A 22,558-nucleotide genomic window follows, 5' to 3' on the forward strand; every position below is an offset into this window, starting at 1 on the left:
TCGGAAAGAATGCGGGTACTTCCCAAGAAATTGAGAGACTTGCAGTTCCATGTTCCGAGTTTCCAATCGTTAGTCACTGAAAAAGAAATTGCCGAAAAGGAAACGAAATTATCGGCCGTCACTACCGACTGAGAAGAAATTATCATGGCTACTTTTCTCGAGAGAATTACTATGCTTTACATTTTCTCGGTATCTCTATGATCTCTTTTCCGCTTTTTACGCTTATCTTCCATAATTGTTGACACCGCCAGCAGATCGGCAACCCTGACCTGGCGGGCGAAACGAGTACAGTGGAGATAAAACGTAAGACAGCTCTGTACTGTCATACAATGAATAACATTGAGAGAAGAAAGGATACAAGCAACAATCAATACGAAACTAACGATTTTAAATTGGCTCACCACTTTAGTAGCCTATTGGTCCCAAGCAAACGATTAACGTACCCTATTCTAGTTGAAATTCTATTACAACACTATGTTTGTTTTGATTCGCTATGAAAGTTTGACAGATAACATCAGGGGTGTGTGGATTCATGCAGAACATGCAGGGGTGAGTGAAATAGCTTGGGACTGCTTGGGACCGTTGTTCTGGTACTGAGTGAGCCAAAAATAATAATGATTTTCTTCGGGACCCAGTGGTCTTAGAGTTACCTCTATGATACAAGTGCGTTCCGAATCGTTTATATTCACGATTGTTTAATATCTTTTCTAATGTTTCTTTATCTATAATTAATTTATTTTATTTAAACAGATATTTGAAATCCACTACAGGGTAACAATTTACATTATTAAGTTGAGGTACGAAGCTTCATACTACCCTTCAGGTTGTTAACCTAACATTGTCCGGTAGAGATTACCTTTCATGAGGTAATTGTCTGAATTTATTAGTTTGCTATGATTATTATATAACTATACTTATTAATATAACTTCCTAATCAGTGGCACACAGGCCGAATATTGAGGTGAAATTCAAATCAAATGCGAATAGTGGTTGTTAGTAAAATTGCACTGAATTTGTAAGTACTGCTCATAACCCCGCTTTGATAATCAATCTAAAGTTAATAACCTTTGCAGCTTGAAGCTGTTTTACACCGCTATCAGGAATCAGAGCGATTTCAATACCAATCGAAAGAACATTTCTTCAAGAAATTCATCATGACCAATTCCGATGGAACGCCAGATCTGGATGAGACCACCGGCTGTGTAGCCTGCGACAAACTCAACACCGCTGACGACTTTGTGCAGTGCGATAATTGCGATAGTTGGTGGCACTACTCTTGTGCCGGGGTCTCTGGATCAGTAGCACACCGCGACTGGGTGTGCTCTAAGTGTTTGCCCGTACCTGCCAAATCGGAGGTGGCACAGTCGACATCATCCAGTTGCAAGGCTCGTTTTCAGCTAGAGTTACAACGGTTGGCAGAAGAACACGAACTTGAAAAGAAGCAGATCGCTTTGAGAGCGGAGCAGCAGTACCTGCGACGGAAATATAAGCTTCTGGCGAGCACCATCGGGGAAGATGATGACGATCGCAGTTTGGATTACGAGTAAAACAAACCAATGATTGGGTGGATAGACATTCGGATGTGAAGGATAGAGTGAACGATGGCGTCGAAGAGAAAGGCGCAGTGGGAGGAACGGGAATTGATAAACCCGAATCCCAGCAAGACGCTCCAACGAAGCATCAGTGTGAAAAGGATCATCCATCGAACCCGAAACCTGTCAACTTCCAACATAAGGATAAACGGTCATTAGATCAGTATCAAACGCAACCGACGATGCAACACATACAAGATCTGCAGGAGAAATTGAGATTATGTATAGAGCAGTTAAATCGTCAATCAAAGCGTCCACCAGAGACTCGACCGTCGGGAACGAAACCGAAAGTTCATGCAAGGAATCATAAAGGCGATACACCAGTGCTACCATTGCCGTCTTATAAGCAGCAGCACCAGAAACAAGTTGAACCAACAACAAAACAGGTACCGTTACCAACAACACAGCCTCCTGAGTCACGGGGAAACAGAGAGAATCCATCCGGGTTGGACCCACCAAGTCGTACTGTACCACTGCCTGAACTGACACGACGGAATCCATCTACAACGCCCAATCCAAGACCGAGTGGACGTGATCATGCAGGTGAAGATCTTCTAGACCCTCCACGACCGGTACCAACACGCCCGATACGAGATCCATCATATCCGGTACTACCACGTCCGGTACGAGACCCACCGAGTCCATATCTACCAATCCTGGGTGATGGAGGACCTACACCCCAGCAACTGGCAGCCCGTCAGATACTTCCACGAGATTTGCTTATATTTGCAGGAAATCCAGCCGATTGGCCTGTCTTCATAAGTAATTATAAATACACCACGGAGGCATGCGGCTACAGCGATGGAGAAAATATGATCCGACTTCAACGTTGTCTAAAAGGTGCAGCGTGGGAATCCGTGAGAAGTCGGTTGATTCTTCCTGCATCTGTGCCTAACGTGATTGAAACACTTCGATTGCGCTATGGGCGATCGGATTTGTTGATCGAATCACTTATCGAAAAAGTTAAAGCTCGACAAGCTCGACTCAATCATCGAATATGGAATGGTTGTCCAGGCCCTATGTGACCATATGGTGGCGGCAGAACTGTTGGACCATCTCTCCAACCCAACGTTGCTGAAGGATCTCGTCTACAAATTACCAGCAGAGTACAGAATGAAGTGGGCAGGCTTCAGGAAACAGCATGGTGTGGATAACTAACCTTCGGAATATGTATGGAGGACATTGTTGCGGATGCGTGTAGCGTATCATCGTACAGTGGTGGAAATGACAGAACTCAACGGTGCGAGAAACCAAAGCAATCAGATCGTAGCTTCGCTCATGCTGATACGGAATCAAGACCTTCCAATCCGAGTGAACAGGGGCAAGATCGAAACGTAGCTGGGGCTCTTACGAGTATCGAGTGTACTGCATGCAGGAAGGTCGGACATCAAGCGAGGGAGTGTAAGGAGTTCCAGGCGCTATCGATTGACGAGCGCTGGAAAAGGGTGCACAGCCAAAGTTTATGCAGAACGTGCTTATTTGGGCATAGACGGAGATCCTGTCGCAGCAATAAGAGATGTGGCATCAACGGTTGTCAGCTACGTCATCATCCGCTTCTTCATTCCAACGTACCTAATGTTTTTTTCTCATTCATCTGCTGATGAATGTTAAAATTCTCATAAGCAGTGCTGATAAAAATCATTTCTTCTATAGAGTGTATACACTCAACTTAACTGAAAATGAAGACATCCTTAACGGATAGACTAACTACCTGCATGAATTAAAATTTTGGCATAACAACATTCTTTTGATCAAGGCAACCTCTGAGTGGTTTCGAAGTTAACATTTGTTTTTCTTCATTCGTGGATGTTCATTATCGCCCAAGGGGTTAATCCAATTGGTCACTCCGTACAGTGTGCCACAAAAAGATTTGGTACCCATGGTATAAATTTTCATGATCGTTGAAGTTACTGGCAACACTGGACTATTTCTGCGCCTACGCAGAGCATGTGTCAAATCATTGTTGTTGACACAATCTACTGTTTGGATTCGTTTAATAGCAACCACGAATTTTCGGCCAACATCCACCATAGATTCTGCAAAACCGTGTTGGATTCCCAAGCTGCGAACATCCTATTGGCTGTCCGAAGCAGTACACCTTCAATAGCAGAAAATACATCAAAACCAGGGCATCGGTACTGCGCTGAAAATGAGAGAACAGCTGACCACGGAATAATTTCCGGAAGGAAAATAGTCAAATCAAAACAATCGAGCTACCAGGACCAGGACAATCAGAGTTATACCAACAATCAATACGAAACTAACGATTTTAAATTGGCTCACCACTTGACTAGCCTATTGGTCCCAAGCAAATCGATTAACGTACCCCATTCTAGTTGAAATTCTAGTACTACACTATGTTTGTTTTGATTCGCTATGAAAGTTTGACAGATAAAATGAGGGGTTCGTGGATTTTCCTTTGTTTCGAGGGGTGCACCGGTTAGCTTGGGACCGAAGATAGTACTAGAGCTGAGCCAAAAAGTTGAGTTCGTTTCATCGGGACCTTCTAGTCTTAGAGTTACCTCTATGGTTATACCATAGAGGTAACTCTAAGATTAGAAGGTCCCGAAATAACGTGCTAAACTTTTTGGCTCAGCTCTGGTACTCTCTTCGGTCCCAAGCTAATCGGTTCACCCCTCGAAACATAGGAAAAACCAATAACCCCTCATTTTATCTGTCAAACTTTCATAGCGAATCAAAACAAACAGTGCGTAGTACTAGAATTTCGACTAGAATGGGGTACGTTAATCGTTTGCTTGGGACAAATAGGCTAGTCAAGTAGTGAGCCAATTTAAAATCGTTAGTTTCGTATTGATTGTTGGTTATACGTCGTGAAACCAAGCTGTGATTTTTTGCCTTATAAGGCCTGTACTCGAAAAAAATGCACCAGACAAAAGTGTTCGTCTGTTGGACAGTACCAAGCTGTGATTTTTTGCCTTATAAGGCCTGTACTCGAAAAAAATGCACCAGACAAAAGTGTTTGTCAAAAATTTATTTTAAGTCGGATTTTCTTGAAACTTTCAGGGAATGAACTAATACATATGGATTATGTTTCGGCATAATTACTTTATTCAATTTACTTTCCATCACTGAAAGCCCGCACCTTTCCCTTAAGACCCCTCATTACATTTTGTGCAATGGTGGAGCCGACCTTTTTGGTCACTTTCATCCATTCTTTCTTCAACTCTAGCTCGTTCTTAAACACCTTGGACGATTTTCGAACTTTGGCCTTCATTATGGCCCAAAATCTTTCCACCGGACGAATCTCTGGTGAATTTGGGGGGTTGGCGATTTTTGGTACAAAAACAACGTTATTGTCTCTGTACCAATCCAACGTCGATCGCGCGTAATGGCATGATGCCAGGTCCGGCCAAAATAATGCCTTGCCTCCGTGGGACCGCAGGAAGTGCAACAGACGCTTCTGTAGGCACTCGGTGCGGTAAATTTCGCTGTTGATGGTACCCATTGTGATGTACGGTTTACTCAGTTTACCGCATTGGCATATGGACTGCCAGAGCAAGTATTTTTCTTCTTCCACTATGTCTTCCGGAACATCAAACCGTGATTTGACAACGTAGAACTCCAGCCCCGGTATCTGCTTTGCGTCTGCCTTGATGTAGGTTTCATCATCCATCGGTTTCGTTAACTACTCTCGATACAGCTTCCTTGCGCAGGAATTGGCCGCCGTGTTGATCACGCCGGTTCGGTGCCTTCTGGACCTTGAAAACACGAAGCCCAGCTCGTTTCATGGTTTGCTGAACGAACCAGGCGGAACACTTTGCCTTCAGAGCCGCGTCGCGAATCGAAAGGTTCAGATTACGTTTGAAATAATCCAACACCTTCCGGGCCTTCACAGGGTCAGCTGTCTTCGATTTTCTTCCATTTCCAGCCCGCCGCTCGGTCGTCTGGGACTCTTTAAACGATTTTACCACCCGAGACACAGTTGTATGGGTGATTCCCAGTTGTCTTCCGATCCATCTCATGGTCGTAGTCGGATTTTCCATGACGGCGCGCAAAATTCTCCGGCGATTTTCTTCTTGTTTCGATGACATCTCAATAACTACTGAACCGATTGTTATGAAATTTTTCACGTGTAAACAATTCACTCCAAACTAGTTATACCCAGATTTTTATCAATTTTTACCCACGAATAAAAAAGTTACACACGGATAAAAATGGTGCATTTTTTTTCGAGTACAAGCCTTACACCGGTCATGCCATCGTCCATCATTTCGCGATTTTTTATTTCCTAATATTTTGGGCGCAAATTTTCACCACACTTTGGAAAACTCTTCTACTTGATTTGTTTCCAAGGGCAAATGATTTGGACAAATAGTTTTTGAAATATGACAAGATGAGTGAGTTGGAGTTTGAAGCTTTTCTGGTGGAAAATCAATGCTATTTAATTTTTTTTTTCTTGAATTCCTTTACGCTCTGTTGCTCTCTTCGGTCCCAAACTAATCTATTCACCCCTCGAAACATAGGAAAATTCACTAACCCCTCATTTTAACTGTCAAACTTTCATAGCGAAACGAAACAAACATTGTTTAGTACTAGAATTTCGACTAGAATGGGGTACGTTAATCGTTTGCTTGGGACCAATAGGTTAATCAAGTAGTGAGCCAATTTAAAATCGTTAGTTTCGTATTGATTGTTGGTGATACTAAGATGAAATAAAATTGAGAGACTATGATCCCTTTTCAAAAAAAAAAAAAATTGAATTTTAGGGCCTGCAAATTTTTCTGTTGATTAAAAAAAAAATACCCAAGAATCACAATTTCAATTTCAATAACATTTTGTTGTATCCATAGGTTCACATTGAGTGGTGGAGCAAAATAAGCATTACGTAGGGGAAATGGATGTAATGTCGGCCTAAATGCACCTAATTTGGGTCCATATATAAATTCAGCAATCGACTAAATTTTCAATAGCGACCAAAAATATCCATAAGTACCATCCCAAGCAACCGTTCATCTAGATAAAATTGATAAATAGCAGAATTTTAGCGATGGGCCCAATCTTAGATCCATAGGCCAACATTAGAGCCATTTCCCCTAGTTGACTAGTTATTGGAAACATCTCAACACGTTCAGCCAAGTGTTAATAGAAACATTTATTCTTAAAAAGATATTTGCGGCAGTTTTACCATTTAGATGATTTTTTAGGACAACACTTATGCCATCCAGTTACCTAGAGTAATGCATACATTTAACATAGATAAATAATATTGACATTCTTTGATTCATTTCGCAGGAATTATTTTTTTTCCTGTTGGGAAAATAATACCACCTTGATCACTATTTTGACCTATGGATAATTCTCAGATTCGCCCAATAAATACGGGCACTGCTGGTTGATTTTCAAAGATTCTCACACTGGGGAAAGCATGAACTAACCTCAACTGGCTTTATATAACTGACAGGTCAGCAAGCAGCATGTCATGAGAAATTTTTACAAACGACCCTCAATATACAGCAGCGCCATTAGCAAGCTGTGGCCGGTTACCCTTGATCGCTAGTAGCAGAAATGTAGCTGCACAATCCCATACAATGTGTTCCTTTCCTCTTCCAGGAAACTAAGAGACCTTCGAAGGAGATGCAAGTGACGATTGCCCGGCAGCTCGGGCTGGAACCGACAACGGTCGGCAACTTTTTCATGAACGCCCGGCGCCGTTCGATGGACAAGTGGAAGGACGACGCGATGAAGGCGGCTCGCAACGGTGGTGGTGGCGGCGGCGGTGGAAGCAGCGGCCTGGGCAGTGGCCTCGGCATGCTCGGCGGCGGTGGTAGCAACAGCAGTAGCAACGATAACCTTATCCTGGAGCACCTGAAAGACGACTCGTCGGACGACGCACTCGGCGGTTACGATAGTTCGTTTGCGTCCGACGGCGGTCCAATGGAACATAACTATCAGCAGCACGTTCTCAACTAATAAATTAATTTAATTCCAAAGGATTATTGAACGCAGTCGCGACTCACACACACACACAAAGCAGCAAGCCAGTAGAAAAAATAAAAACGATGAACGCCGGTCTGAGGACGGAATGGAAGCAGAATTTAAATGAATTCACACGCGAAAACAAATAAGGAAATGCAAACGCTAGCTAAATAAAAGAAGAAAAAAAAAAACACAACAATATGAGGAAAACAAAAAAAAAACACATTTAGTAGGATTAATCAGAGTACTAAACAAAAAAAAAGTAACAAAAAATCGTAGGTGTGTGGCTATTCACGAAAGCTTGTGAGAAACAAAGTAAATAATGAAGTAAAAAAAAGTAACTGAGTAAGGATTAGTAGGTTTTCTTTGCATTTTAAACCAAATTTAATTTAATTTAAATTATTAACTGAAAAAAGGAAAAAAAATCTAGTCTGTTCTTTCGAAAAAAAAAAAACAAAGTAAGTACTAAGACAAAAACTGTACATGTACTGTAAAGTTGAAACCTATCATTAAATGATTTCAAAAACAGAAAAAAAATGCGCGTGGAGTTTCATTGATGTTTGAATGTTATTAGTGTTGTTAGATGTTATTAGTTTTATAAACTTCTATTGTTGTTCATTTAGATGTTACAGAACCCTCATAAAACCAAAATTGTTACTTGGGTTGCGACTTGGAGGAATTAATTCTGAAATTACTTTCGACGACGATTTAGAGTATGTACAGTGAGGCAACGATGGCCGTAGCGTGGCCAAAACCTCTAGCGCCATATGTATGCATCGTACAGATTTGCAGTATCAGTTCGTATTCCTCCTTCGAATATATCTTTTGAACGGAAAGTCCTTTCTTCGTCAATGTTGTGCATTTTATAGCTCTGAAAAATGTTGTCGAAGACATCAAAGATTTCAGACCCACTGTGAAGCTCAGAAGTATTATGTTTGTTCATTTCATTTTCCATGTAACGTTTTCAATCAGTGTATGCAAGGTTTTCAGTCGATAGAAGAATATGGGTCATTCCAGCTCAAGTGGGTACACCCCCCGTGGTCGATGTCACCGATTTGAGCCAAACTTGGCAAACGCCTTTTTTGATTTTGCTCTGAAGTGCCTAGATCCTTATGGGTTATGGAAGATTTTTAAACATTTTTTTTTCAGAAGAGATTACTCCTCAACCAAATAAGCTATTCGTGATCTCAGAACGTCAATTTGAATGTTTTTAATGTAGATTTTTATAAGTGGAACCACATTTTGTTTTTGTTATAGTAACTACAGTAAACAGTTTGATTACCGGCAGGTATCAAAATTGTCAAAATTTGACCTATTTTCACCATGGGCGGGATTATTTATTTCTTAATATTTTGGGCTCAAATTTTCACCACACTGTGGGAAACTCTTCTACTTGATGTGTTTCCAAGGGCAAATGATTTGGACAAACCAGCTGAGTGAGTGATAGTTTTGAGCATTTCAGGTTGGAAATCAATATTTTTTTATTTTTTGTTGAATTCCGCCCTTGGTGAGAATAGGTCATTTTTTGGCAATTTGGATACCTCCCGGTAATCAGCCTGTTTACTGGAGTTACTATAACAAAACAAAATGAGAATACACCTATAAGAATCTACATTACAAAACCTTCATATTGATGTTCTAAGATCACGAAAAGCTTAATTGGATGAGGATAATCTCTTCTGAAAGTTGAAATTTTTAAAAATCTCGGAAGCCCAGGCTTGTAGCCCATAAGGGTCTAGGTACTTTAGAGCAAAATAAAAAAAGGGCTTTTGTTCAGAATGCCAAAATAAGCGTTTTGGCCAAGTTTGGCTCAAATCGGTGACATCGACCACCACTTTTTAAATTCTGTACCTACTTGAGCTGGAAGGACCCATATAAAAACCGCATGTTCGATTTCGAATGGCTTAATGTTGAAAGCTTTACTTCTATTTAAAGTTCAAATTAAAGTTAATTCTCGCGTTGGTAGAACCGGTTTATTACTTTCCTCACAGAAACACCCACTGATACGTAATATTTGGTGTCAGAAGTGGAATGGTTTGGAAAACCCTTTAGCGTTCCGAAAGTGAGGTTAGAATCGTCGTAAAAATTCATACTCCGGGCAACAAAAATGGCTCAAGTGACTCCAGAGCTCATGGAGGTACTGTCCCAAAAGATCGCGCAGGCTCTGAGAGCATCAATGGTAAGTGTCGTCCAACAAGCGAACCCGGATCAGGCAGGAGAAACTGCTGCTCCGTCGCCGAAGGTACCCCCGTTCTCCATGTCAAAGTTCTGCTCCACGGAAGAAGCATCCGTCGGTGACTACTTCAAGAGGTTCAAGTGGGCATTGCAGCTGATTCACATTCCGGAAGCTCAGTACGCGAATTATGCTAGAGTACACATCCCAAGTAACAATTTGGGTTTTATGAGGGTTATGTAGACCATGATTTAGGCTTGTAGTATGCTATAAAACTTCAATAAAACTTGCAATTTTGCTTGGGATGGGCGCATTGTAGTTCCTTGTGAGTCCCCGTGACCCTGCCGGGATTAGCAACGATGATTTATGGGTCATTCTCACCGATCATTTTGATCGCACCAATCTGTGAATCTGTTCCCCAGTTCGTTCTTCGTTTGAAGCAAGGCGCTGCAAGGTGTGACATCGCGAAGAATCCAGCAACATTCAAGGCTGCGTACGACATCGCACACACGCTGGAAGCAACCCGTAACACAGCAAGGGAAGTCAACACGGGAACCTCATCGACGGAACCTGAGGCTACGAACAAGCTCGGATATGAAATACCGAGGACCAAAAAGAGCAGTCGTCACGCATCAACACTTCAACATCAGTTGTACCAGCGGGGATCATCGGAGATCGTTCCTGCAACGGATGTGGTGGGCAACATATGCGGAATAAATGTCATATTGGCAAGGTGTGTCGATCGGGAAGGCCGAAGTTCAAAAACTCTTCCACTGATCAAGTAGAGTCGTCAGAGAACCCAGCTACCGAAATCGATGTGGTATAGACACTGGGTCAAGTTGACGACAAATGCCATACCAAGAAGAAAATGATCGACGTTGTAATCGATGACCAACACCTTCAAATGGAGCTGCATTGATCGCCTTCAAATGGAACTGCCTTGGTCGCCTTCCTGTGCATGTATCCGTCTTTGGGCGCGAGTGGATCTCTCAGTTTGCTGACCAGATAAATTTGAACCAAATGTTCGCTGTAGACTCATCTGTCAACGCGGTTACATTCACCGAACTTACTCCAAATCAACGAGCGCAACTGTCAGGATTACTGGACAACTACGAAGAAATCTTCAGTGAAGTTCCCGGTAAACTGATTGGACCGCCAGCAAAAGTGCATTTAAAGTCAGGAATAGCTCCAATTGTTGCCAAGGCTCGGGTTGTACCTCTCGCTCTGCGTGATCGCTATGCAGCTGAAATCGTCAGGAAAATATCTGCAGGGTTCTACGAAAAGGTGGAGTTTTCAGAATGGGCATCACCGACTCACATCGTCGTGAAGAAAACTGGAAACATTCGGATCACTGGGAACTATAAACCTACCGTCAATCCTAGGATGATAGTCGACAAGCACCCAATACCGAAGGTCGATACAATATTCATCAAAATGAAGGGAGCCTCATTGTTTTGTCATCTGGAGCTGACCGACGCCTACACGCATCTACCCATCGACAACGTCTTCCTTCATGTGTTCACACTCAATACTGCAACGCATGGACTCATTGTTTTTGATGCTGCGAATATTCTGGCCATTTGGCAACGACGCATCAATACCGTTCTTCAAGGCTTGGACAACGTCGTCAGATTTTATGACGACATCATCGTCTACGCAGACAACTTCGACGATCTTCTACTAGCCCTCACAGCGACCTTGAGCAGGTTGAAACAACACGGACTACGACTCAATCGTTTGAAATGTATTTTCGCTACGTCGTCTCTCGAATGCCTGGGCCATAGAATTGATCGTCACGGTCTGCTCAAGTCAGACAAGCACATCGAAGCAATCCGTGATGCAACACGTCCGGAAACCCCAGAGCAGTTGCAGCTTTTCTTGGGTAAGACGACCTACTATAGTGCTTTCATCCCAAATCTGTGATTTAGGGCTCGAAGTATGCGTGAAATGCTGGCTAGTGACACATTTGGATGGACACCTGAAGCTAACAGAGCATACCAAGACCTGAAGCAAGCCCTTGTCTCACCGCAAGTTTTGCTGCCGTATGATCCAGCATTACCAGTAATACCATCGGTTGGAAACTAACGATTTTAAATTGGCTCTCTACTTGACTAGCCTATTGGTCCCAAGCAAATCGATTAACGTGCCCCATTCTAATCGAAATTCTAGTACTACACTGTGTTTGTTTTGATTCGCTATGAAAGTCTGACTGATATAATGAGGGGTTCATGCGAGGGTTTTTGGATTTTCTTATGTTTCGAGGGGTGCATCGATTAGCTTGGGACCGAAGATAGTACCAGAGCTGAGCCAAAAAGTTGAACACGTTTCTTCTGGACCTACTAGCATAGAGGTAACTCTAAGACCACTGGGTCCCGAAGAAAATCATTATTATTTTTGGCTCACTCAGTACCAGAACAATGGTCCCAAGCAGTCCCAAGCTATTTCACTCACCCCTGCATGTTCTGCATGAATCCACACACCCCTGATGTTATCTGTCAAACTTTCATAGCGAATCAAAACAAACATAGTGTAGTAATAGAATTTCAACTAGAATAGGGTACGTTAATCGTTTGCTTGGGACCAATAGGCTACTAAAGTGGTGAGCCAATTTAAAATCGTTAGTTTCGTATTGATTGTTGCTACTAGTCTTAGAGCTACCTCTATGGTAATACCAACAATCAATACGAAACTAACGATTTTAAATTGACTCACCACTTTAGTAGCCTATTGGTCCCAAGCAAACGATTAACGTACCCTATTCTAGTTGAAATTCTATTACTACACTATGTTTGTTTTGGTTCGCTATGAAAGTTTGACAGATAACATCAGGGGTGTGTGGATTCATGCAGAACATGCAGGGGTGAGTGAAATAGCTTGGGACTGCTTGGGACCGTTGTTCTGGTACTGAGTGAGCCAAAAATAATAATGATTTTCTTCGGGACCCAGTGGTCTTAGAGTTACCTCTATGGTAATACCATAGAGGTAACTCTAAGACTAGAAGGTTCCGAAATAACGCGCTCAACTTTTTGGCTCAGCTCTGGTACTCTCTTCGGTCCCAAGCTAATCGATTCACCCCTCGAAACATAAGAAAAACCAATAACCCCTCATTTTATCTGTCAAACTTTCATAGCGAATCAAAACAAATATTGCGTAGTACTAGAATTTCGACTAGAATGGGATACGTTAATCGTTTGCTTGGGACCAAAAGGCTAGTCAAGTAGTGAGCCAATTTAAAATCGTTAGTTTCGTATTGATTGTTGGTAATACTTTATCTAGTACTTTATCAAATTGCTAAAATTTACCCAAATTTTATAACTTTTGAAGTATCTCATACATTTTTATAAAAGTATTTTCTAAAATATTTCACCACTAGGTATAAACATGTCATTTACTCAAATTAGGACAGAAATGGGCGGTAAAATTTATTTTGAGCTAATAATGTAGACCTAGTTGGATATTTCAATAAGTATAGCACAACGGAGATCAGCAAGCATTTTTATGAAACGTGATTAGAATATGTAAAATTTGAAAAACATATTAAAATCTGCTTTTTAAAAAATGCCAGCTGTTTCCCATTGAATTATACCAATTAACATATCTATACAAATCTATACTAACCGCTCCCATAAAAAAATCTTGCCCCTTTTTGCCCTAATTTGCCTTACCTTAACAACGAGGGGGCGACACATCTAAATCTCACAAATATCACACTAGCGAATCAATCTTCGAAAAATCTTCTTTCATTCCTCGCATCTATTTGCCTCGCGCATCATCTTTTTGCAGCAAATCTTCAGAACCGTCATCAATCTTCTTTCTATATAAAGCTTGCTTCAGATAGAATTGGAACAAAAACAATTGCCTGTATTTCAGTTATTTATTATTGAATTCAAGATCTTTTTTATACAAATGTAGCGTTTTCTTCATACTTTTAAGAAAAAATACGGATAAAATTATTCGTCACGGTTTCGAAGGAATTCTCGATTTTTTCCTGTAACACGGCTCATTAGGCGGCGCACACCTTCTTCGTCCATCGTTTTAGCTATCTTATTCCACCAGGTCTTCATCTGATTGATGTCTTTGACAACCTTTCCCTTTGCCTTGAGTCTCCTCTTCATGATTGCCCAGTATTTCTCAATAGGGCGGAACTGGGGGCAGTTGGGTGGGTTAAGGTTTTTCGGAACAAACTGGACCCCTTTCTCTGCATACCATTCTTGAACGACTTTGCTGTAATGACAGCTTGCCAAATCTGGCCAAAACATTACGGGATGGTCGTGGGATCGAATGAACGGCAAAATTCGTTTTTGGAGACACTCTTTTTGGTATAGTTCCGACGTCATTGTCTTATTTGTAACGAAAACTTTCGTTTTTTTTTGCCACAGCTGCAAATGCCCAGCCAAATCATAAATTTTCGTGCAAATTTGTCGGCAAAAAAATTTAAATTTGGCTGGAACATCCCCCCGAGCCGTTGCCAAGTAAAATTTTTGACCTGGGATTTGCCCGAAGTCAGCCTTGACATAGGCTTCATCGTCCATCAGAAGACACCCGTCGAACTTGGTCAGCACCTGGTCGTATAGCTTCCGCGCACGGATTTTGGCCACACTATTCTGTTTTATGGTCCGATTTGGCTGTTTGCTAGCTCGATACGACTTGATTCCTTCCCGGAGTCGAGTTCTCCTCACGGTACTATGGGCAGCACCGAAATTTCTGGCCAAATCACGGTCCGACAGATTGGGATTCCTCTTAATCGTCTTCAAAATCTTACAAAATTCCCGACACGTGGGCGCCAAGAACTTCCAAATCCGTCCACCAGGAGCACCACAATATGAGCAAAAGTTTGTTCCAATTCTAAATGAAGCAAGCTTTACTCAGCGTGCGTGCAGTTAGTCATAGCAAAACACAATCTTTCCTGCATCGTAGATAGAGTCGTTCCCCTCACTTACCAATCAGGTTAAGGCCTTTGATAAGTATACGGTCACATGTAAATATCTGTAAATATCACCCAACATTTGTAAATATTGAGCATTAAGTCACATTGAATTCAAACCAAAACAAACTAAAGTAGTTAAGCCTAACACAAATTTAAATAAAAGAAAACAGATTTAAATCACCAACCGTCACCACAATAATACACTACACTGTACGATCGACCCACAAGCTATTGTACACGCATAACCCATTCAATGAAAACAAAGTTACACAATCCCATCAGTACAAAATATAAAGCCAAAGCAACCGGTAGCAAACTCAAGTCGTTCTCTTTATTCCGAGCAAATAAGGCAAAGCCCCTCAGTGCAGTAAATTCGAGTGATCTTTCAAAATCCGAAACTGATCTCGGTGGTGGCCAAAGGTGGCAATAAATCGATCACGGAATCGATTGAGTGCGTATGTTTCGTGCGTGATAATCACAGTGAGTGATTCGTGACGAACAAACCCCACAACGGTCATTAAAGATAGTGCGATAGTGAAGTGTGCTATAGTGGCGAATTACCCTTTCCCGTGGTTTGGTGTACCGCTATTGGAAATAGCGGGTAGTAATACCTCCGGTGGCCGGTAGTTAGATCTCCACGATCGAACAGCCTTGATGTCCACTGCTATCCGAAGAAATCGTCTCCACTCTACTCGATCCATGGCCACACGTCGCCAGTCTTGTAGTTGTAACCGTTTGGTCATAGTTTTTGGTCATTTGGAGATTTTTTTTTAATTATCGGACAAATTGAGCTTCGATTTCTATGAAACTTTGCTCATAAGAGTCCATAGATATATTAACAAGAGTAAATTTAAAAAAAATCAGTGTTGCCAATCGCACAGTCAAAGTCTATAGAAAAAAATTTCTAGAAATTTTGTCTGATATTCATAAAAAAATACAATAGGAAACAAATTTGGCATGAAGGTTTTCACCATTAAAGGAAATCCAAAAGAAAAGCTATGGAAATTATCGTCTGTACCATAAATTTTTATTTAAAAAATGTTTTTATGTTTGGAAATTTATAAGCTTTTTTTCGATGAACATTTCAAGATGGTATCTTAAACGTTTTTGAGATATTCCCGGAAACCTGATGACCGGTCTAGAGCTCTTCTTAAAAAAAAATCTAATTGTTCTTTCTCCTCGCACACCGTCCGTGTACGCGTAGCAGCTTAAATACCTACCTATCCATCTATATTGTATTACAATCAAGAGCCTTAACTTGCTATAACCTTGATTCAGTTATCATGTGACGAGTGGTTTTTTTCAAAATGTGATTGTATTTTGGTAAATGACCAACTTTTTGGCAACAATTTGAGGATTTCAATTTTTTGATGTACTGTATCCGCTATTTGAAAAGCGGATCTTAAATTCCACAAAACAGTTTCGAACCCATTCGGGAAACCATTTCCTTATTGTGCCCTCAATATTTGATTACATTTCGCCAACTCTGGCACCACGGTAATTACAAAGATGAATACTAAGATGAAACTGTCAGAAGAAAAACTTTCTATTTTAGTGACCTCTTTCACGGTCCCTTTCACCCAATGAATACTCCCCGTAAGCAAGGTAATTTTATGGATTTGCTGCCCCCTCTGTAGAGATGAAATTTTTCGCTCTCTTTTATCAAAACAATCACACCAAAATCAGAGATGTCCCATTTTTTAATTACTCGATTAACAACTAATCGATTATATTTTGTTCGTTGTGTTGCCATTTTTTCACCAATGAGAGTGCAGCACATGTTTGAAACGATCGGTGATGATCCTCTGGAGATGTTAATGCTTATATCGGCATGATATAACTGATTACAAATGTTTTTCTTTTCGATTCGTTAATCGATTAATCGATTATTCGAATGAAAATCGGCCATCACTAGATGAATGTGAAACGTCATTTTAAATATAAGGACCGTACATAAATAATGATACAATTCGAAAGGGACCGGTACTAATCACAAATTACGTCCCCACGGTAACTGAAATAAACACGAGTGTTCACCGGTTGGTAATTACTGCTTGAAGGATCCAGTCGTGACATTTGTGTATCCGTAGATATTCCCAAAAATGCGGCCTATTCTTTCCAAGTTTAACAAAGTCTGAACAGATTCCATGGAAGATGCAGTTTCCAATGTTGAAGTTGGTGAAAATAGTGGTGAAGCGTGTTGGCCGGATCCTACCGACGAAGGAGCGTGTCTTGTTGCAGCTGGCGAGAACATCGGCGAAACGTGCTGACCTGTTTCTACTGTCTCCGAAGGAGAACTTCGGATCAGAAAGTGGCTCGGCTTTTCATTGGAGAGCACTAGCGCACCTAGCGGTAGAAGGCATCTTCTGCTTGCAGTTAAGATAGGCAGCATGCTATGATAGTGTGAGTGCGCTACCACAACGCATCGCTGGTTGAGCAGAAACACGTACCACTTTTTGATTCACCGATTTGCACTTCCCCTTCTGTTCTGTGACGCTACCTTATCCATGAGTAGTGTAAAATTTGTTTTAGTGTTAAAGCTCTTGGAAGTGCTTAATTGAAATTTTTGAGTACACACTTAGAAATAACTACTTTTAAACGAGACGTAATCCACATTGGACGTAAATCATGGAACGTAAACAAACATTTCATGTCAAATTACGTGTTCTCAAACCAAAAAATAAGCAACTCGATGAAGAGTACGTTTGATTAAATTGATTTTCTCGTTTCTGCCAACTGATTCTTATGTCAAAAGGGCCGCTTCCATGTGTCGGTCTCAGGGAATCACGACTTTTTCAAAGTGTGTATTTAAAAACTTACGTAAATTTGGCGTCCGATTTTTAACACATTATTTGATGAATTTGATGATGAATTCCTATAGCCAACAGTTACTGACTGATACTTCAACGAGCTTTAGAAACTCTATTTATTCAAATCAGATATAATATCTTCAACACATAGGTGTCTCTATACCTATTTTTTTTCCTTTGGTTTGTTGTTTCCGTCGATCTTGTTTTCCGTGCTGAGCACCAATGCTACCGACGTGCCAGGAAGACAGCTCCCACACCTGGACCCTACATATCGACCCATCAACTCATGAACCGGGGACCAACGGCTTTACTTCCCATCCGAAGGAAGGCGTGATCAGAGATGTTATCTAGTCTAGTCTAGTCTAGTCTACACATACACAGCCAGTACTTGAAAGAATCCTGGAAAATGATACATCTATCATTTTTCTTGTCATTATTAATGCCTGCTGCACATCAAGGATGTGAAACACACAATAAAGCGGCCAGGCCTACTGTGTAGCGTTTAGTTAATTTTTGTGGAAGTGAATGTTTACCATGTCTACTTAATAAGTATAGACAGTGGTTCACATTTAATCCACAGGTAATCAAAGAGCGGGGACATACCGTACCAACCGTTCCGTATGCAGGATTTGAAAATAGGCTATATAAATCGTTGGGAGTGACAGAGCTAAGAAAGTTAATGTACACTCCTTGGTTGTCCGATCTCCTGGGATGGAACACAGGTATTTACCCCTTGTGTTCGAGCGTACAGTCCTCCCTCCGTACAAGCGTGGACGGCACCGCCAACCCACTGCGATCCCTCAATCGATCCAGCCGACCTCAGTCGAAGGACAACAGAGAGCGGTGTGCGGACGTAACCTATACGGAGGGAATGCTGTATTCGCCTAGGTTATAGCGCCCTTGCTCGCTACCATTTTCTTCTAGCGGTTGGGACCTGAGTACTAACTCTTGTCCTAGCCCTATATGGCATATGGTTATAGCAACAATCAATACGAAACTAACGATTTTAAATTGGCTCACTACTTGACTAGCCTATTGGTCCCAAGCAAACGATTAACGTATCCCATTCTAGTCGAAATTCTAGTACTACGCAATGTTTGTTTTGATTCGCTATGAAAGTTTGACAGATGAAATGAGGGGTTATTCGTTTTTCCTATGTTTCGAGGGGTGAATCGATTAGCTTGGGACCGAAGAGAGTACCAGAGCTGAGCCAAAAATTTGAGCACGTTATTTCGGGACCTTCTAGTCTTAGAGTTACCTCTATGGTTATAGCGCCATTACTCGCTTTCTGAAAAGAGAAGAAGGGAAGGGAAGGAGAGGAAAAAGACTTGGGAAAAGGAAATGCGGAATTCCTTTCCTCATTAGTATTTGTATCGTCAACTTTTATGAAAACTATATAAATCATTTTTCCTTGGTCAGAGGCATTATTACGACATTTGAATAAGATTGTCTTATCATTTGTTATTCAAAATTTAATGTTATAATGATCAACATAGCTTTGGATTATCCAATATAAATCGGTAACACTGTCCTGCAACCGATGATTTTTTTTAATCCGAAAACTAAAAGTTACGAAAAAGCACTGATGCCTTCATTAAGTTCCACTTTCACGCGACGTTCAATGGTTAAACAAGTAAACAAGTTATTAAAATGAAATCACGTTCCCGAAAGCAGTCAAAAATGTATCTTAAACCGGATCAAGCGTGCGCCCTATTTTTCTAAACATTCCGACGCGTTCCGCCCAATATCTATCAATTACGTTTTTCTACAATAGTAGCCTGGGATAAATCCTAATTCGACCGACACGTGTTTGTTGAAAAATTATATTCTGCCTAATATCAGTAGTCAGTAGTCATTAGGAAACCTGTTACTATATTACCACATATGTATCCTTCTTTCATGAATTTGTTTTACGAACATGATCTAACACAACCTTTTTCTATGACAAAACTATATTCTGATAAAATTGGATCATTGCCTAGACCAACTATTGAAACTAAAGAACAAAACAATTGGCCATAAAATCTACCTGTAACCATTTTTTTATGACTGCAAAAAGTTTGAACTCTGGAGTTCGAAGGTGATAGCTTTACCGTATACCCATTAGCCCATTTCAAGATCGCATGCTTCCGAAGATTTTGCTTACAATAAGCCCCGCTCCGGTACAGTATCGATGCTGATAATGTACAGAAACTTTCTATAAAACAGTAGCGCAAAATTTGATTGACGTGTATTTAATGATTTAAAAAAATTTTTACGATAGAATTACCACAAAAATTAAGGAACGAGCTCACCAAATTAGTATCCAGAAAAGAACGGCACGGCTTAACAGGGTTTAACCAATGGGAATCTTTTCTTTCCATGCTGATTTCACGGTCTAAATCACTAACACTGGCACAACACGGTTACTAAATACGTAAAAACTGAACTGGACTATACATTTGGAAATAATTCAAACGAAAATTCTTCCGGATGGCGTAGCGCCACCAGCCAAAACGCTGACAGAAGATTATCGCAAAAAATCCCGACAATAGAAAACAAACACGTTTAATCGCTGCCAAGGCACACTTCGACCTCCGAAGGCGTGATCAGAGATGTTATGCCTCAGAACATCCCGGCGGCGCCGACTGGGATTGAACCCAGGCCTGCTGGAGTGAGAGGTAATCACGCTTACCACTACACCACCGGTGCCGTTGTCTCTATACCTAAAAACGGGTTTTAACGGCGTTAGTAGGTATAGATAGTGGCGACGATCACCCGAACGATCTGTTTCATAATGTCGACCAGATCGTTTGACTTAGGCGTTTCAACGCGGCCGGCCCCTTGTGTTAATATAATTGAATTTGATTTTATTATAATATAGATGGGTAGGTAGGTATTTAAGCTGCTACGTGCACGGACGGAACAATTTTAAGAGCGCTAGACCGGTCATCAGTTTTTCGGGCATATCTCAAAAACGGTATACCATCTTGAAAAATTCACCGAAAAAATCTTATAATTTCCAAACATGAAAACATTGTTTGGACAAAAAACCGCGATACAGACGATAATTTCCACAGCTTTTCTTTTGGATTTTCTTTAAAGGCGAAAACCTTCATGCCAAATTTGATTCCAATTGTATTTTTATTTTGAATATTTGTTAATTAACTTTTACTGTGCAATGTTTGGTTCAAAAGTTATGATTTTTTTAAGTTGGTGGTGTACGAGAATATCGGAAAACTTTAACTTAGATTTTTCGAAAAAATTGGCAGCCCTGATTTTTTTGAAATCTTCTTTTGTAAATATATTCATGAACTCTAGCTATGGGCGAAGTTTCATAGAAATCAATGTTTTGAATGGATTGTACAGCATAGAAGTGGAAAGAAAGTGCAAACGACGCAAGACTAGGCTGGAATAACCGAACGATGCAAGTTTCAGCCACACCCCAAACTTGCAGCAGGCATCTGTACAGCAAATGGAGTGGACACACTTTCAGCTCTTCGATTCAACGGATCTTCGGTCACCATGAACGCTGCTACACTCAAAAAATTCCACACGTCATCATCATGTGTCTCACACTTAATTTTGCGCTTATTGTGAAACACATTTCATGTGTGAATCTTATGCTATGAATCATGCCTGAACACTATGGATTTGAATTGTGACACACTTGGATTCTATGTGCCTCATTTGGTGATATCAATAGCTTAACACATAATAGTTCAATATTTTACAATATTCTGCTTTATCGACTTCTACTTTACCGACTCTAAAAATGAATCGACAAATACCTGTATAAACAAAACTGCCAGGGGCCAGAGCTTTCACATATCTTCTTAATGGGTCTGATTTGGGATTCGATCATGGACTGTTGGGGTGTGCTGCTGCCGGAGTCTTCGTTCGATCTCACTGTGCCACGGTTGTTCTCATATATGAGGCGGGTTGATTTTATCCACAACTCTTATTTTCGATGTTTACCTTTCTGAGCAAGCAATTCACATCACATTGAAATGCAAAACACTTTAAATCCATCTGTTTTGAACAGTAGTGTGATTCAATGTGCAATACACTTGAATAGATAGTGAAAGATTTTCAACATTTCAAAATTTGAAACATTATAAATTAACGTGTATAACACATTGAACCAAGGTGAAATACACTTAAAGTAAATGTGATTGTGCATTTAAATAATCAAGTGTTTAAACACTTCGATCAAACGTGTGGAATTTTTTGAGGGTACCACTCTCTGAAACTTTTTTAAAAAACAAATTCCATATAGTTCCTGTTCTCTATGAAATTCTCCGAACTTCTATGAATTATACATATCCCCAAACCTCTAAGAAGTTCCCAAAACTTCAGTAAAATTCATAAAGTTCTATTAAACTTTCTTATCTACTATGAAGTTCTCTGAACATTTCTAAGATAGATCTATAAATTCATCCATAGAAGTTTGAAACAGAGTTCCATTCGTGTTTCGAACCCTCTTAGATATAAAACAGAATAGTCGAGTAGTTGCTAATATGGTGCAAAATAGTGCTCGAATAATGAAACTGCAACTCAGCGAGGCATGTATTTCTGTTCTAGTTTCAAATGAAAACGGTCCATATAAAACAACAGCATTGCGAACATTGTCTAATCTTCTCATAAAAACATTGTATTATATTAATTGTAGCTTTATTTGTTCCGAAGATATTGATAAAAGAAAGTAGACCAAAATAAACATCTCCTCCAAATTTGGTCCAAATCGGAAGAGGTCAATTACACTTTTTTTTTGTATTTTGTAGTTGATCGAATCTCTTCCTCGACTCTCTCTCTTTCGGTAATAGCTCGGCTGCATTCATATTTAGTGCTAATTTTTCATCAAAGTCTGTTATTACTAAGCATATTGGACAATAGCAACAGCTGAACATGTTTTTTGGGCCGAGAGAGTCGATGAAGAGAATCGATCAATGTAGATTGGTCTATTTGAAAAGTGACGCGTGAATTATGCAAAGTTTCATGCAAGAGCAGGCCAAGTTTTTACGATTCGTCATTTGGCGTTGTGAGCATTAAAAAAAAATCACGTGAAAAGAATTAACTGTTATTAATTCATAAATTGTACTAACAACTAACAACGGTCACAACGACTACTTTGAAAAAT

The 22,558-nt window shown here is 40.5% G+C and overlaps 1 protein-coding gene across 3 annotated transcripts in view; it reads left to right on the forward strand.

Annotated features, from left to right (window-relative positions):
- The window catches only part of onecut, a 38,189-nt gene extending 30,181 nt beyond the window's left edge, over nucleotides 1–8,008 (forward strand). For 2 of the 3 annotated variants that reach the window (XM_065221354.1, XM_065221355.1), the window contains exon 5: nucleotides 7,164–8,007. In XM_065221354.1, the coding sequence (XP_065077426.1) occupies nucleotides 7,164–7,523 (360 nt within the window). In that variant the 3' untranslated portion in view covers nucleotides 7,524–8,007. Of the gene's footprint in view, nucleotides 1–7,163 lie in introns of all 3 variants that reach the window. The other variant, XM_065221356.1, reaches the window with a different exon arrangement.
- Nucleotides 8,009–22,558: the final 14,550 nt, after the last annotated feature.

This window comes from Ochlerotatus camptorhynchus, unplaced genomic scaffold (assembly GCF_037179485.1).
Source record: "Ochlerotatus camptorhynchus isolate MF236.1 unplaced genomic scaffold, CSIRO-AGI_Acam_v1.1 ptg000141l, whole genome shotgun sequence".
Lineage (NCBI taxonomy): Eukaryota > Metazoa > Arthropoda > Insecta > Diptera > Culicidae > Ochlerotatus > Ochlerotatus camptorhynchus.